The sequence below is a fragment of the Silurus meridionalis genome, chromosome 12 (genome assembly GCF_014805685.1).
Source record: "Silurus meridionalis isolate SWU-2019-XX chromosome 12, ASM1480568v1, whole genome shotgun sequence".
Classification (NCBI taxonomy): domain Eukaryota; kingdom Metazoa; phylum Chordata; class Actinopteri; order Siluriformes; family Siluridae; genus Silurus; species Silurus meridionalis.
Window position 1 is genome coordinate 8,031,170 of NC_060895.1, and position 16,592 is coordinate 8,047,761.

The 16,592-nt window shown below is 40.3% G+C and overlaps 1 protein-coding gene across 1 annotated transcript in view; it reads left to right on the forward strand.

Annotated features, from left to right (window-relative positions):
* sorl1 (sortilin-related receptor, L(DLR class) A repeats containing) overlaps positions 1-13,396 on the forward strand; it is an 88,547-nt gene extending 75,151 nt beyond the window's left edge. The window contains 13 exon segments of the mRNA XM_046862745.1: positions 1,153-1,257; positions 2,202-2,268; positions 2,468-2,544; positions 2,666-2,753; positions 4,233-4,417; positions 6,720-6,839; positions 6,926-7,090; positions 7,171-7,345; positions 10,402-10,508; positions 10,611-10,812; positions 12,805-12,895; positions 12,897-13,015; positions 13,192-13,396. Coding sequence (XP_046718701.1) covers positions 1,153-1,257; positions 2,202-2,268; positions 2,468-2,544; positions 2,666-2,753; positions 4,233-4,417; positions 6,720-6,839; positions 6,926-7,090; positions 7,171-7,345; positions 10,402-10,508; positions 10,611-10,812; positions 12,805-12,895; positions 12,897-13,015; positions 13,192-13,259 — 1,569 coding nt within the window. The 3' untranslated portion in view covers positions 13,260-13,396.
* Positions 13,397-16,592: the final 3,196 nt, after the last annotated feature.

Below are 16,592 nucleotides of genomic sequence, written 5' to 3' on the forward strand. Positions count from 1 at the left end.
TTTAAAAACGAAATGAATTCTCAATTTCTGTTTTCTGTGTTAAAATTGGTCTACCGATTTATAATTTTTGCACTGATTGTTGATCGCTGGAACAATCAGCTATTGGCAAAAATCCATACCAATATTTTGGTATTTTGGTATATTTTGGTATAGCGGCTGAGAAGGTTTGCTGTCATTACGTGAGCGGCCTCTAGAGGCGAATCACTGACACAATGTGCTGTTTGTTTTTACACACGAGACTGCGCGCTGCACGGAGAGCATTAAATCTATTTATTATTGATCATTTATTTGATATATATTTATTAATACTATTAATTTATTCATATTTATCTCTTGAGTCAGTACTTTATTAATTTTAGAATAAAGTTTTGTTCTATTTTACATGGTGTTTTTCTTTTTTTTCTTTTCATATTAAAAACTATCGATTGATTAGTCGTGTATCAGCTAGGACGATCCGACATAGCTATCGGTATCGGTAAAATCCGATCGGTGAACTTTTAGTTAAAATCAGTTCATTCTCAACACCCGTAAGCCATCTTGTAAGAATTTTCTCTTATACAATTCCAATGTGAAAGAATGAATGATGCATCTTTCAAGCTTCATTATCAAATACCTTTCACTAAGAAATGTATTTGTGGTCAATAAGAATGCGTTTCGCATAGTTTATCAACGTATCTCCCTGCTTTACCAGTCCTGGTTCAATTCATGAGCTTATCATCAGGCCCTTCGTGAGGTGCAACAGACGTGTGACAAAAAATCCCAGAAAATGTTATACACACAGACATGTTAGTGTTTTTTTCTATGCTGAATTTTACATCAAATGTTTTATTCATTTGATTTTACCATTGTGTTCAAGAACACTAAAGAAGTGAATTTCCCTGTTTTAGTGTTTCCCTGCAGCAAGTTTAAATCAGCAAATGGGGCACAGGAGCTCTCAGGAGTGCATTTGATTCATTCTTGCTCATTCTCAGATCAATGACTTGTTGTTCAGCCCAATAAAAGCTTACAATTTTCCATTACATATACATTTATCTCAACTGACAAAGCGAATGAAAAAACGAATTTAAGTTAATACTGGCTCAATGCACATAATGTGTGTGTGTGTGTGTGTGTGTGTGTGTGTGTGTGTGTGTGTGCACGTGCGATCACCAGGTTGAATACAGCGAGAAAGGCAGCTCAGAGTGGTTTTCCCAGACAAGTTCTAGCACCAGTACCGAGGTTAAGAACCTGCAGCCCAGCGCCCTCTACAGGTTCAGGGTGAGACTCAACTCAATGCTAAAGATGTAAAATGATGCTTTGTTCAAGGTGAAGTTGCAACTTGTAATGTCCCACCTACAACCAGTAAAAAGCCAAAGAAAAAGCCCTGCTTAACTTACAATTTCAACTAATCAGCATGGGGTGGTCATTTTATTTGGCAAATTAGGATGGAACTGATTGTTCCTTCCCAGTTTATCAAATGGTGCCAAATCAACATGGCCCTGACTTTCAAAGCAATTATTGGGTATTGGTAGGTTTGGTTAGATTAATCAATTCGCGTCGGTGCATCGGCATAAAACTTAAAGGCGTGACGCATAGCTTTAAAAAAAAAGTGTGTCGGATATATGTTGGCATCGTTTTTAACAACTGCATCAGTAAAAAAAATCATTTATTTACATAGAATTATTAGTAGATGCACTATCCTTTTATTAGTTAGAAAGTGACCAATAATCTGTAACCCATATTTTATATGTAGATTAATTTCTTCTCGCTAATCATCGCTGATATCCACACAGACGTTGTTTAACTCTAACGCTTACTGTCTCCCTTTATTTATTTATTTATTTATTTTTGCAGTTAGTATTTAATTATAACAAACATTAACCAGTGAGTTTTCAATCCAAAACATTGAATGAATGTTTGGAGTTTGTTATAGTACAATAGTACAACAGTACAATAGCCATTCAGGCCTGTAACGGTAAGTGTTCTTTAAATGAAATGAAATTATTGCTTAAAATAGCTTTATATCAGCTTAACATTTATTCATTTCACACATCCAATGTGTTGAGGTCAGAAATTACGTTATCGCAACTTCATTACAAATGATTGCTTACCTGGCACCTCGAACACAGCATTAATACATTAAAACTACCTAAAATATGTGTAGCTATGTAATCTTTCTCTGTCTATCTCTCTTACTGTCACTCTCTCTTTCTGTCTCTCAGGTTGCTGCAGTCACCAGCAGAGGGGTGGGCAACTGGACAGAGATCAAATCCATCAACCCTCAGAAAGGTAATCTGCTCCTGTTCTTCTTTCTAGGCCTGTAACAATCATTAGAGTAGAAAATATTCATCTATTCCGCATTTTGTTTCCAGCTTCAATTCATTTGCCTCTTATTTTGGTTGACATTTTTAAAAATGGCTAAAGCAGACAAAAGGACATGTTGTTTGGCTGCTTCTATTGTTTGTTTGTTTTTTCTGTTGTATTTTAGCTTTGTCTCCGCCACTTACAAAGATTACGAGAATCACGGAAGACACGGTGACGCTAGCCATCAGCTCCGACTACAAGGTGAGCAGACAAAAAAATGAGTGAATTGCCTGCAAGTTCATTAACTTTGTAACTGTACTTTTTCTTTATTGTCTGTTTCCTGTTTGACCTTTGTGGCCCTTTTGTCTCTTCTGTTTTAAAGGCTAAACACTATGTAGTGGTGCTGTCTTGGGTTTTTGACAAGCATGTGAAAGAAAACAGGAACTACACCATCTCAGATACTCTTACAGGTACCTTCTTGGCTTAATACTAATAGTGAGTGCTAGGCGTATTGTATGGGGTATAAATTACTTCTTGGATTTTCAGGCCTTATTCCCACTTCTCTAGTATTTATAGTATGGGCTCCGGATCCAAATGATTACTGAAGACGATTGAGTGTTTCTTGAGCTTTTCTTCACAAAAATTAAAAATGCAACAAATATTAGTATTTAATGGCCTACTGAAATAACTAACGACTGTAATGCACTGTACATAGAGTAGTGGTCCTACTGTCTCTCATACTTAAACAATATAATTAAACTTTACATGAAGTATGTTTGGTGTGGGTGAAACTTTCAGCAGTCCACTTCATCCCAAAAGTGTTCTAACAGGGTTGAGGTTTGAGAAATAATTGAAATCTTAATTGAAATCTAGAGAAGAAAAAAAAATGTATTATATATTGTCATTAATTGTCAAAATCAAGAATATATCATTTATTTACCATAATTTCCGGACTATAAAGCGCACCCATATATAAGCCGCACCCACTGAATTTGACAAAGATTTTTATTTTGAACATAAATAAGCCGCACCTGTCTATAAGCCGCTACATTGAAACTAATGAACTTTACTGGAACAAGATCGGGTTTACTAGTTTCAGTGAAGGGAAAATGATGCTACTGACACCCAAAGACTGTAATTGTAATATGTAATATACTGTAATTGTGTCTCCAATTTTGTAGTAACTGTTTGGGGAAGAACGAGATATCGCTGGAAAAGTCAGCTGTCCCAATACTCTTGTTCACATAGTGCATAATGCATCAAATTTGAATAAATGAAGCAAATCAGGTTCCCGGGTCTGTCCTGCACTGCTTGTATACAGTTTTGTGTCCATGTGTGTTGCCTCCTTCCAATAAAAAACAAAAAAAAAAAACACCTTTTAGTGTGTGGGAGCCACAATATAAAAAGCTACAAATGTGTGTCTCGTAAATCCATACACTTTAAAACTGGCATACTTTTTGGACGTATTTCCACCTCGAGTGTTTCAGATCCTCTTTAAACCTGACCACTGGAAATGAAACAAATCAAAGAATGCAGCAAACAGGATACGCCTGATGCGTTCCCTGTGTCGATTTGTCAAATTTGGAAATATTTAATTTGGATGACACAATTACATGTAGAGGTTGATCGATTTTTCTTTTTTTTGTTCCCTTTCATAGCATAAAATCACCTTCTTAATGAATAAGACGTGATACAGATAATTGCTTAAATGAAAAAAAGCTACACAAATTCGTTTTTCCGGTTTCAAAGTTTGGATGCCGAATACAAACTACTGCCACCTGCTGGTCAGATGCGCCAGTAATAATAATCGGGATCATTTGCAGCACAATCGGTCGATGCAAATTAAAAAAAATTGGCAAACATCGACACGATCAATCGGTGGACCTCTCATTACCTACATAGTATTTCTTATAGATGTGTATATTAATGCGTTCCTTTATGCCAAACAGCTACGAATCTGACAGCGGGAACGGTGTATGAGGTGGCAGTGTGGGCACATACCACTGATGGAGACAGTCCAACTGCCCTGACTCGCATAGAGACAGTTGGAACACAGCCAGCACAACCACTGCTCAAAGCTCGGGCGCTCAATCAAACCGCTGTGGACTGCAGCTGGACTGGACCCCAGGCACAGGTATATACACACACACACTATTATTTTAATTGTGAGCACCTTTCATTAACATAATTATGGACTCTGTACTACGCTTAAATCTAACCTTAACCTTGGTAGCAAAAAAAGCAAAAACAACCCCCCCCTTTTTTTTCTTCTAAAAAAGCAACAGCCAGATATTCCTATTCTTGCGGGGACATTTTACATGCCCACACACATGCTCGAACAAAGCATGGTAAATGTTGCTCCCAACGCGTCAAATCAGAACATAAGCAACACAAATTCCGTCTGTCACATGGAGCTTATAGAGATTGTTTTCCGAGCTCGGCGTATATTCGCCAAAAGAAAGAGGTGATTTCACGTAAAGCAGCTTTCGCATAATCCTTGGGTTTCGAAACGTTATCTTTTACGAGATGCTGATTTTCATTGCACTGAGCTCCGCAACGAGAGAAAAAAACGGAGTGGGAAAAAAAAAACGGAGAAGCCGCGGGGTTGTCCAGAGTTCATGGGTTTTGCACGTCTCTGTACAAGCGTATCTCGGCAAGCAGACTCCTGCATGCTTAATAAAACAGAAAGAAGCGGCATCGAGGCTGTAGGAAAAGCAGTGTTTACACGCTCGGCTATATAAACTCACTCTTTGTTGCTGATACTGTATGTAGGTTTTCTTTTCACATTTCCACGTGAAAACTGTACGTCGTTGATCACATTAAATGTTTTTAGATTACGTCAACTTATTTCCTGTCAGTCACATGATGGCACTGAAGTATAATTAGGTACATTATCGGAGTGGCAATTATTCTAAAGATACCTAATGCACCAGTGTCCGACGTTTGAGTTTTGAAAGAAGTGAAGACTTGTTTTCTTAAGATTTTGTTTCCAAAGGCATCTCTTCTCTTTCTGTTGAGGCCAGAAACATACTGTATTTTAGGTTAGTTACCACGACAACCAAAACGAAAACCCAGTGCAGTAAAATATGTTCGTAGTAGCATGGGAAAACCTGTCAGATTCTGGCAAAGGTCCAAAAAAACCCCTCTTATAAAACCCATTATATTAAGAGGGTTTTATCCAGTATGTACTATATGGATAAAAGTATTGGGACACCTGGGTTTCCCTTCCATAAGTGATTCTTCCCCAAACTGTTACCACAAAGGTGGAGGCAAACACATGTATAAGATCATTTGTATAGGTTTTTAAATGCGGTAGTATTAAATTTTCCCATTACTTTAATTAGGATACCCAAACATGTTCCTGCTATTGAGCTTACATTTGCATTTATGGCATATGGGAGACACCCTTATTCAGAGCGACTTACTTTGATCTCATTCATACAACCGAGCAGCTATAGGGTATTAAGGGCCTTGCACAGGGGCCCAGGAGTGGCAGCTTGCTGTGACTAGGATTTGACCTCAAGACCTTCAGATCAAAAGACCAATGCTCAGGTTTCCTTCAAATTTTGAAACGTATGGAATTTAATTTGACTGATATTTTTTATTTAATTTAGTTTCCATACTATTGCCCACTTCGGTTTTCTAATTAATAAAACAAAGGCTACGCCTACACTAATCTGGATACATTTGAAAACAGCGTTTTCGTATAAGAAGCTCCACGTCCACACCTTTTCGCTTTCAATCGTTTCACCCGAAAGTCGCTCATCCGCACTGAATTGTCTAAAAAACGCTGACTGCGCATAACCCCTTAGTAACTTGCCGTCTTTTTGAAACATCGCAGGAAAAAAACGCCTTCTCAGTGTGGACGGAAGGCCAAAACAGGGGCATAAAATGCGTATACAAAAATGAAAACACTTGGAAACCATCAGAGATTCTGACTCCGACATACATCGGAGATTGTAAACGTAATGCACGTTTTAGTTGGAATTTAACATCATTTTTTTCAATGTTAAATATGATCTTAACAATTTGTAGGGAAGTCTGCATATTTTAGTTAGGAAAATATTGGAATTTTGAAATGAAAAATGTGTAGGAACCCTGAATGCTTCGCCACTTAGCCACCACCTCCCACTATGTGCTCTGTCCTCAACCCTATCGAACACCTTTAGGGTGAATTGGGAACCTGACTGCACCCCAGGCCTCCTCACCTCACTTACATCAGTACCCGCTTACTTTAATAATACCCTTGTGGATGAATGAGCACAAATCTCCACAAGCAAACTCCAAAATCTAGTCCCAGAAGGGTGAGGATTATAACAAACGAGGAGAAAATGCGGAATGGGATATTAGAATCCTATTTCCACAAACGTTCTTGGTAACTATTCATAAATCATAAAAAAAAGCATATTTCTAAATGTGTTTGTGTGTCTGTGTAGATGTACGGTGTGTTCTATGCCACGTCCTTCCTGGATCTTTACCGCCGACCGCACAGAGTGAACAGCACCAGCTCCAGCATAACCGTCACCGTGGAGAGCGACGAGCAGTACCTCTTCCTTGTAAGACGGTACCCTTTCTCTCACTTCGGAGTCTGACCCTCTTGAAATCGTGCGTACAGGGTTGTTGAGCGGTGTTTGCTTTGCAGGTACGGGTGATCTTGCCGTATCTGGGTCCTCCGTCGGAATCGGCTGTAGTGAAGATGATCCCTAACGAGCGACTTCCTCCACGCAACCTGCATAAAGTCCAAGTGGATAAAACGCGAGCCACGCTGAAATGGCAGCCGCCGTACGACTCGCCCGGCTCTCCTTTGGTAAGAATACGCTGTTTTTCCTTTGTCTGCCTTTTTCCGATTTCGAAAAAGCGATCTAATGCAAGCTGGTGTGCGTGCAGACGTACGTCGTGCATGTGAGGGATGCAGTTCGGAAGACGGAGCGCGACTTTAAATTCACCACGCAGAACAACACGGTTGAGTACAGCCTTAAAGGACTGGAGCCTGGCGGACGCTACAGTATCACCGTCCGCCTCCGCAACATGACCAAGGAAGCCAGCTACACGCTCAACACAGGTACAGTTCAGTGTATCAGTCGAATATCAGTGACCTTTGGCGCTCCACATGCCCTTTAATGCCCGGAAGATCCCAGCATGCCTTTCACCGCCTGGAAGAGTTAAAAATGCTGTACCTCTGAATACCCAAATGAGCCCAGCATGTCTCTTATTAACTATAACAGCACTCAGATATCTCTCAACGTGCCTCATAATGCCAATTAAACCCTACATGCATCACACAGTCCATTAGAACCCATCTAACAGGTATTGAAAGGGAAAACCAGCGTGTCTCTCAGACATCTAACAAGTTCATATTTCCAGACACAGACTAACATATCAGTTAATAACTAATAAAGCCCAGGGAAGCCCTTAGAACCCATTATAACCCTTCTTTAGCTCTTAGTTCCTTCTGGAACCCAGGAGAATGCCTTTTAATAGCCAAGATACCACAAGGCAGCTCTCAATACCGATTACATTCCACTGCAGCTGTTAAATGCACATTATAGTTCACCAGATTTATTATTCTTCAAAGTAATTCTCATGTACAACACAGGCCTCGAAGAACATTTAAAATCCCAACGTTACTGAGTCAACCCAGGTCTTCGAATCTATTAGTATCTTACTTCACACCAGCTGTCACACACTGCCACCACAGACGCTCCATAACACCTCAGTGTTAGCGCCGTCTTATTATGACACCTGACTGTAGAAGAAATGGGTCTATTTATACAAGAAGCACCAGCGAGTGTCGGTGCTTTACTGTAATCTACTCTAATTAATCAGTCTCAACAGAAAAATCGGTCTCATTAGACAGCCAATCTCATGAAAATATTTTCCCAAATTATGTTTCTTCAGCATTTTCGAAGTCATTTTGGATTCGAATGAAAGAATGAACGTCATAATAATTCAAATCTAAACCGAGAGAGAGAAAAATGTAGTTTTTGAGGGATTAGTATTCTATGTAGTTTGGTGTTCGAGTAACAAAAACAAGATCGGCAATGAACTAAAAACAAGGAGAAGAAGAAACACTGATCAGCTAGTTAGAAAAAGAGGTGTGTGAGGTAGAGAGAGAATGAGTGCCAAAAAACAGAGCACTTAAAACTACACATGACAATATTGTACTCAGTCTTAACTCTGAGTTATTTAAATCTGAACATCTGCATTTTACATTTGCAGCATTTTGGCAGATGCCTTTATCCCGAGCGACTTAAATTTATCCAATTCGAACAACTGAACAGCAATAAGGGTTAGGGCCTTGCTCAGGGGCCCAGGAGTTGCAGCTTGGTGCGGATGGAATTTTAACTTACCACCTTCGGATCCAAAACCCATTGCCTCAACCCAGGGGTCCCCAAACTATGGCCCACGGGCAGAATACAGCCCAAAACCACACATGGAACATCCCTCTCAACAATCCCAGAGACATATTTTGAAAATTAGATTTTAAATATATGTTTTACTCGTTTCATATACCGTATTTTTGGACTATAAGCCACTACTTTTTTCCCCACGTTTTGAACCCCACGGGTTAAACAACGGAGCGGCTAATTTATAAATTTTTCCTGGGTTTTTCCGGTTTCAAAACTTCAAGCCAAAAGCGACATAACATTAGACCAATGAAATTTCTGAACGGAAACAAAAAACACACCTCACCTGTGTTCTGAGCTGCACGGCATTGGGAGAAAAAACTTTCACCGGGTGATTTTTAAACGCACGACGATGCCAAAAGATAAATTCTCGAGAGAAATAGTTGTGAAAGGAAGGAGGAAGACAGTGAACAATGACTTCCTTGGTCGGCTACTGTTTAGATACAAGCCGTTGTAACGCTTTAAGTCAGGGTGAAGGGATAGCTTTAGTCAGAGATAGCTTCTCCAGTTGCAACAGAAATCATATAAGCACAGACAGCTTTCCAAAACTTGTGCTTTTTTATTTTCCTTGGCAACAGCGTTAAGGGTTAGTCAAAGAAACTAGTCAAAATGAGCATCAGAAAATAATAAGGACATATTCCTCGGTCTCCACACATGCAGTAATAGCCAAAAAATGCAGCGCTAGGCTATTCCCAAAATACCGCTATGCTCCTAAAGGAAGCGCAACATATTTCACCCATTACACCATGTGTAACGTGTCTTTCGTTAAACCCTGTGTAAAGTTCATTAGTGTAGACATCTGCGGCTTATTTATGTTAAAAAAATATATATAATTTTTATTCAGTGAGTGCGGCTTATATAAGGGTGCGCTTTATAGTCCGGAAATTACGGTATGTATTTTTATAATAAAGGTTTGGTTTCAAACTAAAATTTCTCTTAGTTATTAATATACGTCGAAGCACCGATTGATTGCGGTAAAATTTGCTATCACCAAAAAAGAGTTGAGTTTAATGCTCCACTGTAACCTTATGGATCTTTCCATACTCAGCAGAATTCCATCTAGAAGTAGAGCATCAGGATGAATCAGGCAGGTCTTGAGAGCAGAAGGGGACTGGATTACTGGTATCTCACCGGCATGTGTAGTTTGAGACAGAGAGAGAAAGGAGGAATGGGGGTGAGAGAGAGTGAAAGACAGAGAAACATGGATTAATGCAGAACTGTAGCCATAAGATTCTCATCCATCGTCTTCTTCGAATGAATAGCAAAGCGATGCCTCAGACGAGGTGTCTATGTGTCACGGTCCGTCTCTGAGTTATAGGGTGGTGCGTTTGTTTTCATGCAGGTCTTAGTGATGCAATTCAGTCAGCTCTAGCACTCGTAAACCTGCAAGAAAAGGGCAGACAGAACCAATATGGTATTACTGCATGGGTTTTTTCTTCGGAGCAAAGCCTGGAATGGCCTGAGAGACGTCTGAGAGAGTTTAATTTCATTTCTTTGAGCTCGATCTGCGAGAGCTTCACACTCGAGAGTGAGAAGAGCAAAACGTTTTTTGCAAACGTAACATACTGTATGTGGCATTATGTCCTCCAGGTTACTAGAAAAGTGCATCCTGTGTTATAATTATTGTGTAAACCAGCTAGGTAACGAAGTGGAAATGAAATCATGTGACAGCAACCGTAAAAGTAACATAGGCTGTCATTATCTCCTACAGTTCCACTACCTGCACCCGAGGCTCTCAAAATCCTTACCGAGCAAGACCACGTGTTCCTGTTTTGGAAGAGTTTAGCCGTCAAAGAACGGAGTTTCAACGAGAGTCGGGTACAAACCCTTGCCGCCTCCACCCTCCACTTACATACCTGATTACTGACGTTTAATTCCTGGAATGCTAACTTTCTGTCTTTCTGTGTCTGGAATCCACAGGGCTATGAGGTGTCGGTGTATGACAGTGTAAGTAACTCCACCATATCACTGGGAAACACCACAGAGACCTTCTTCAGGATCAGTAATCTTTTAGTGGGCCACAACTACACATTCTCAGTGCGGGCTAGCTGCCTGGTGAACGGCCAGCTGTGCGGTGAAGCTGCGGTGTTGCTCTACGATGAGCTGGGGAGCGCGGGAGCAGGTAAATCCTCTCACACACATAAACACAGTGATGTAGGCTTTTGGGTGAACTGGTTGAACTGAGTTTATCAAGGGTTAAGGATTAAGGGTTCGGTTTATATCTGGCATAAAACTTGTCATGAGTTGCTTACATTGAGTTTGATTGCCTGGACTTTGAAAGGGAGCCATGCATATGAAAACATAAAAAAGTTGATTTTGTATTGATTGCCACACACAACGAAAAAAGAGAACAAAACAAAGTTCTCCCAGCTTGCATCAAATAGCCACTGCAATCTCTTGCCCGGGCTCTGTAAACATGCAGGAGCGAAAACAAATAATGTTGGACCATAAACATCCAAACGAATAGAGCAATTAGGCTTGTTAGTTTGGTCGCTTGTCAGGTCAGAAAGCTCTCTGTAAATGAATGCACTAACATTTAGCGAAAGTGTGTAAAGATAATCAAAGCACTGATTTCCTGACCATGAAAAACATCGAACTTTTGAGGAACGACAACGTTCTTTTGGTGTTACAGTTTAGATAGAGGAAAGAAAAAAAATTTAGCTGTTGTTCAAACCCAACTGCTGGTACATTTTATTGGGTATGTTGGAGGTTACACATATTCTACAGGTTAGTGATTACTGTCCAGCTTTTAGCTGATTTGATTTCCAGCCTACCACTTTCTCCCGAATTATTAGTCATGTGTGTGAGGGAGAGAGTGCCACTTATACACCGATCAGGCACAACATTATGACATTATAATATTGACCTGTAAAGTGAATAACACTGATTATCTCTTCATCATGGCACCTGTTGGTGAGAGGCTTATATTAGGCAGCAAGTGAACATTTTGTCCTCAAAGTTGACGTGTTAGAAACAGGAAAAATGGGTACGTGTGAGGATTTGAGCAAGGGCCAAATTGTGAAGTCGACTGGGTTGGAGCATCTCCAAAACTGCAGCTCTTGTGGGGCTGTTCCTGGTCTGCAATGGTCAGTGTCTATCAAAAGTGATCTATAGAACGTTTAGTAGTGAACCGGCGACAGGGTCGTGGGCAGCCGAGGCTCATTGATGCACGTGGGGAGCGAAGTGTGGTCCGATCCAACACACGGCAGATGAACTCCTGTATCTCACACTGGTGATGTAGTTATTGCTGTTAATGCTCGACAATATGTTGCATGTTGTCATAATGTTATGCCTGATCTTTTACTCACTACTTCGTTTGGCAGAAATTACAGCCTCGAGTCTTTTTCGCTATGACTCAACGAACGAGCACACCTGCATTGGGGGATTTCCTGCTATTTTTCTTTGTAAATCCTCCATTCGGGGGCCGGTTGAATGGGAACCGTCGATGGACAGCCACTTTCAGGTCTCTCCAGAAAGCTTTGGCTGAGCCACTCCAGAACATTCACAGAGTTGTCCCTAAGCCCCTCCTGTGTTGTCTTGGCTGTGTGCTTGGGGTTGTTGCCAGGGTCTGAATACTTACAGAATCACTGTATATTTGATTATTTTTGCATTGTCCTCTCCTCTTAGTCAAATATAGCTTGTGCCTTTTTCATAGTCACATATCAGTTAAATGACACGCAAAATGATCTGTTTAATCCATTAAGGTAATTAGGTTCTGTATGTGACCAGGTTACAGTGAAATACAGGGCAGCACATGAATATAAAACGATGATTAAACCGGACTTGTGTTCCATGGTTACAACGTGTAAATTCAGCCAACTCCAACCCATGTAAACCATATCTTCATGCTGGGGCAGGTTCAGGTCTTCTAGTTCAAGTGCAGGGGAAAGTTTGATGCTGAGATCTTATACAGTCCAACTTTGTGGTAATATCAGGTGTCTCAATAGATTTGGTCATGTAGCATATCTAGCTTGTGCTTTATTCAATTTTGTTTAGTCATTTGTTTGTTCATTGATTATGCCATAGGTTTATTGTTAAAATAAAGTGTGTGTGTTAGATGTACTTACTAATCTGTGTGTGTGTGTGTGTGTGTGTGTGTGTGTGTGTGTTGCAGGTCCCAGTGACTCAGCTGCTCATTCAGGTCATTCAGGTGACACAGCGGCTGTGGTGGTGCCGGTGCTGTTCGTGCTGCTGCTGTGTGTGTGGAGGTCTTGTGGCTCTGTACGTGCGCCACCGTCGCCTGCAGCACAGCTTCACCGCCTTCGCCAACAGCCACTACAACTCTCGTCTCGGCTCGGCTATCTTCTCCTCGGGAGACGAACTCGGTAAGAGCAGCACACACAGCCCCTCACACACACACACACACACAGTCTTTTTTAAAGAAAGCATTTAATTCCTTCATTACACTTATTCTTTTCAGAATTCACTTTCCATTTCATTCGCAGTCAGTCACAAGACATGACACGTTGTTCTTGTTTCTTTTTTTCTTCTCCTCCAAAAGGCGACGACGACGAGGACGACCCCATGATCGGCGGCTTTGCGGACGACGTTCCCATGGTGATAGCGTAGTGGCCTTCGAGCCACTGTGCCCTTTTCCTCCGACCCGCCATCCCCGTTCGCCTCTTCTTCTTTTTCCACACGTTTCCCTGCATTATACCTTCACTCCAAATTGGCTGACTGACTCCGCCCCCCCAAACTGGGATTTCAGGATTCAGAGAAAGAAAGAAAAGAGAAAGAAAGAAAGAAAGCAAAAGAGATATTTTTAAAAAAACACGTCTATGATGCACTTTTTCGGATGCGCAATAGCTTATTTTTTTATATATAATATATCGTTTGTGGGTGATGGACATCCTGGGCATGAGGAGGGGAAAAAATGCAGACAGAGGCAAGCTGTGAAGAGGTTTGTCAGCTGGGCTTAGTGGAAAGAAAAGAGACCCTGCAGTCCCACCAAATCACAAACACACTGGAGCGTTGCTTTCGCTTAAAAATATAAAAAGAAGAAATAAGCACCTATCAACTATCCAGAAGAACCTGAAAAACGACAAAAAAATATATATAAATGTCCAAATAAAAGAATGGGCCTATGAATGGCAATTAAAAAAAAAAAAAAAAAAAAAAAGGGAAAGTGGTACTTAGGCTGTTGACAGTGAATTGCACAGAAATGGATTGTTATATATTCTTTTATCGTGTCACCTTGTCAGTAGACGTGTATTTTTGGCTGCAGTTAACATTTTAATGTGTAAATCTCCTTCTCTTTTTTTTTATTTGTTTTTTTTTTAAACTTTGTCTACATATCGCTTTAGAGCTTGTATAGATGTATTTTTCTGCTTGTGGAAAATGTGAACTCACCTCATGTTTTATAATAACTATATATTTGTGGGTTTTCCCCCTACACCTCTTCTGGGCTATAATGCTGAAACACTGTATGGCATTGAAGAATTTTTTATTTTGTAATTTTTTTTTTTTATTTTTTTTTTTTATAAAAAGAGTATAAGGAATTGTTTTTAGGTTTCCAGGTTCCCCCTCTGCTTTCCTAAAATTTGACGGATTTTTTTTCCAAACAACAACAACAAAAACCCGCACTGATTTTCTCTTTTCATTGTTTTATTGTTCAGTTATTTCAATACGGTAAAACTGTTTCCATGCTCCAGTTAGTCTTTTGGATGTACTCAGGGAAGTTTGTGTGTGTGTGTGTGTGTGTGTGTGTGTGTGTGTGTGTGTGTGTGTGTGTGTGTGTGTGTTAGGGCATGGTACCAATGTTATCAGCCTGTGTATGTGGTTATGGTGTGTTTTTATTTCTCTCTGAGGCATGTAGTCATGCAGCACAGCATCCTTGTCTTTACACATTGCTCAAAGATCTTAACTCCATCATAACATATCTGGTGCCAAATGTACAAGAAAAGCAGAAAAAATATAAAATTGTCTTAAAAGGACGTTTGATTCGGGGGAAAAAAGCAAAACAGGTTGAATCTCATTGAGATATCAGGTACTGTTCACATGCCTTTGTCATGAATGTATTTTTTGTGATTTTTTTATTATTTTTTTTTTCTTCACGTAGAAAACAATCGCAGGACCCTTTTCAGTACTTTTTTTCTGAATTTAGACCTGGTCAGGTAAAGCCGGTACGATTTATCCGCTTCCATCACGTCTGCCTCCTGTATTTACGCTGTGATGTCACTTTTTCATTTAGAACCTTCACTGTGTGTTGTGAAACGTGTGACCTGACTCCATTCGGTTTGCTTTTTTTCACGTAGACACGAGATACGCTTACAGAATCATAGCATATCCGATGTGTTTTCAGTTCTGTAGTCGGGTCACATGTGCCTTATTCGAAACGGTTTTTCTGGTTGATAAAGGAAAAAGAGAAAACGCCCCGAATTATTCCAAAATGACTCCAACATAGTGTCTGTATTTTGTTTCACTGAAGCACCAGATTGAATTCTAAACCAACGATCCCCCCCCCAACCTTTTTTGCTCCCCAAACAATATTTGTCATCATCACTCAGTAACTCTTTGTGGCTATGTGTGAAATCTGCAATGTTGAAACCCACTGTTTTTTGGTAAAATAGGATGTTTACTTCTGCACAGTAATGACATCCGGCACAGCCATGTTTTGATTCGATCCTGCTTGCCTGTGGAGGGTTTTTGCCGACATGAATCTTGTGAAGAGGTACCGTCAGAGGTGTTTTAAGAACCACTTATGCTCAAATAAACACGTCGAAAACTGTTGAAACTGGCTCTTCGTGCTCTGCGTGTTGAAATGATCCCCCAACACCCCCACCATCCCAACACAAGTTCCCTGCTAAGCTTTTGGATGCTTACTATGCAAACCTGCTCTATCCTATACTACTCTACAAAATACAGTATGCTGTGGTGTACTATTTTGATATGCTATTCATCCCTATAGAGTAGAGTCGTGTTCGGTTTGAGATCCTGCCTGCAGTATGTTCTCTCGGAGTCTGAAGAGGAAAAGGAAGATGTCTTAGAGCATTCATAGTGAAGGGCAAATTTAGGAGAGGGAAAAAAAAATAGGCCAAGTGGTGCTAGATAGGAATAAATCAAAGGCAATGCAGCTGTTACTTGTTTCAGCTCGTGTTTCCTTGTGTTTATTCATGAGGTGGTGGTGCTTTTGGGCTGCAGTTGGACGTGTTTACAGAGGGCCAGCCTCCTCCTCCTCCACTACAGCCTGTTCCCAGCTCTGTTTGTTTAAACTCGCCTGCCTTTATTTATTCTCACATGTCACACTCCCACCCGCAGCCCAGACATGGTGGCAGTATGTTAGTACAATTCGAGGGAGTAGGACGCTCGATGGTTGTCACTTCGCCATAACTGAGCTGATGGAGACGTGTCAGTCAATGGTCGATTCTGATATATACTGATTTATCGTATATACTCTGACGATCGAATCTGACAACTATCCAAAAAAACTGTAAGTATTCCAAATAGTTTAAACAGGACAATAATATAGTTGACTATTAACGTTTATTTTGGCTTAAAGCTTTCACTGTAAGAGATTTCTGTTTGTCTATTAGGGGGAAAAAATTATTCTGCCTGTCCCTTTCAGATGCAAAACATCTACGTCTGTTTAAAACCTCCAAAGCGAAAGAAACCAGCAGAGGTCTCTGATGAGTTTGGCTGTGCCTCCATGTTCACCTTCCCTTGCTCCTGCCTCGCTGTAGGTGGGAAAAGCAGCTCAGAAACATAACACAGTGAAAATATTCATTAGAAAGGTATTTCAAGCAATGATCCCACTGCTCATAGGAATAAAACAATAAATCATTCTAGCCTACTTATTGTTACTAGGGTTTTCAAAGTCCTTTGACTTCCTTTGTCGAATATTCATTACAGCGTAGCATATTGTGCAAGGGATTTTGCTTCAAGATACACTATAATGCCAAAAGT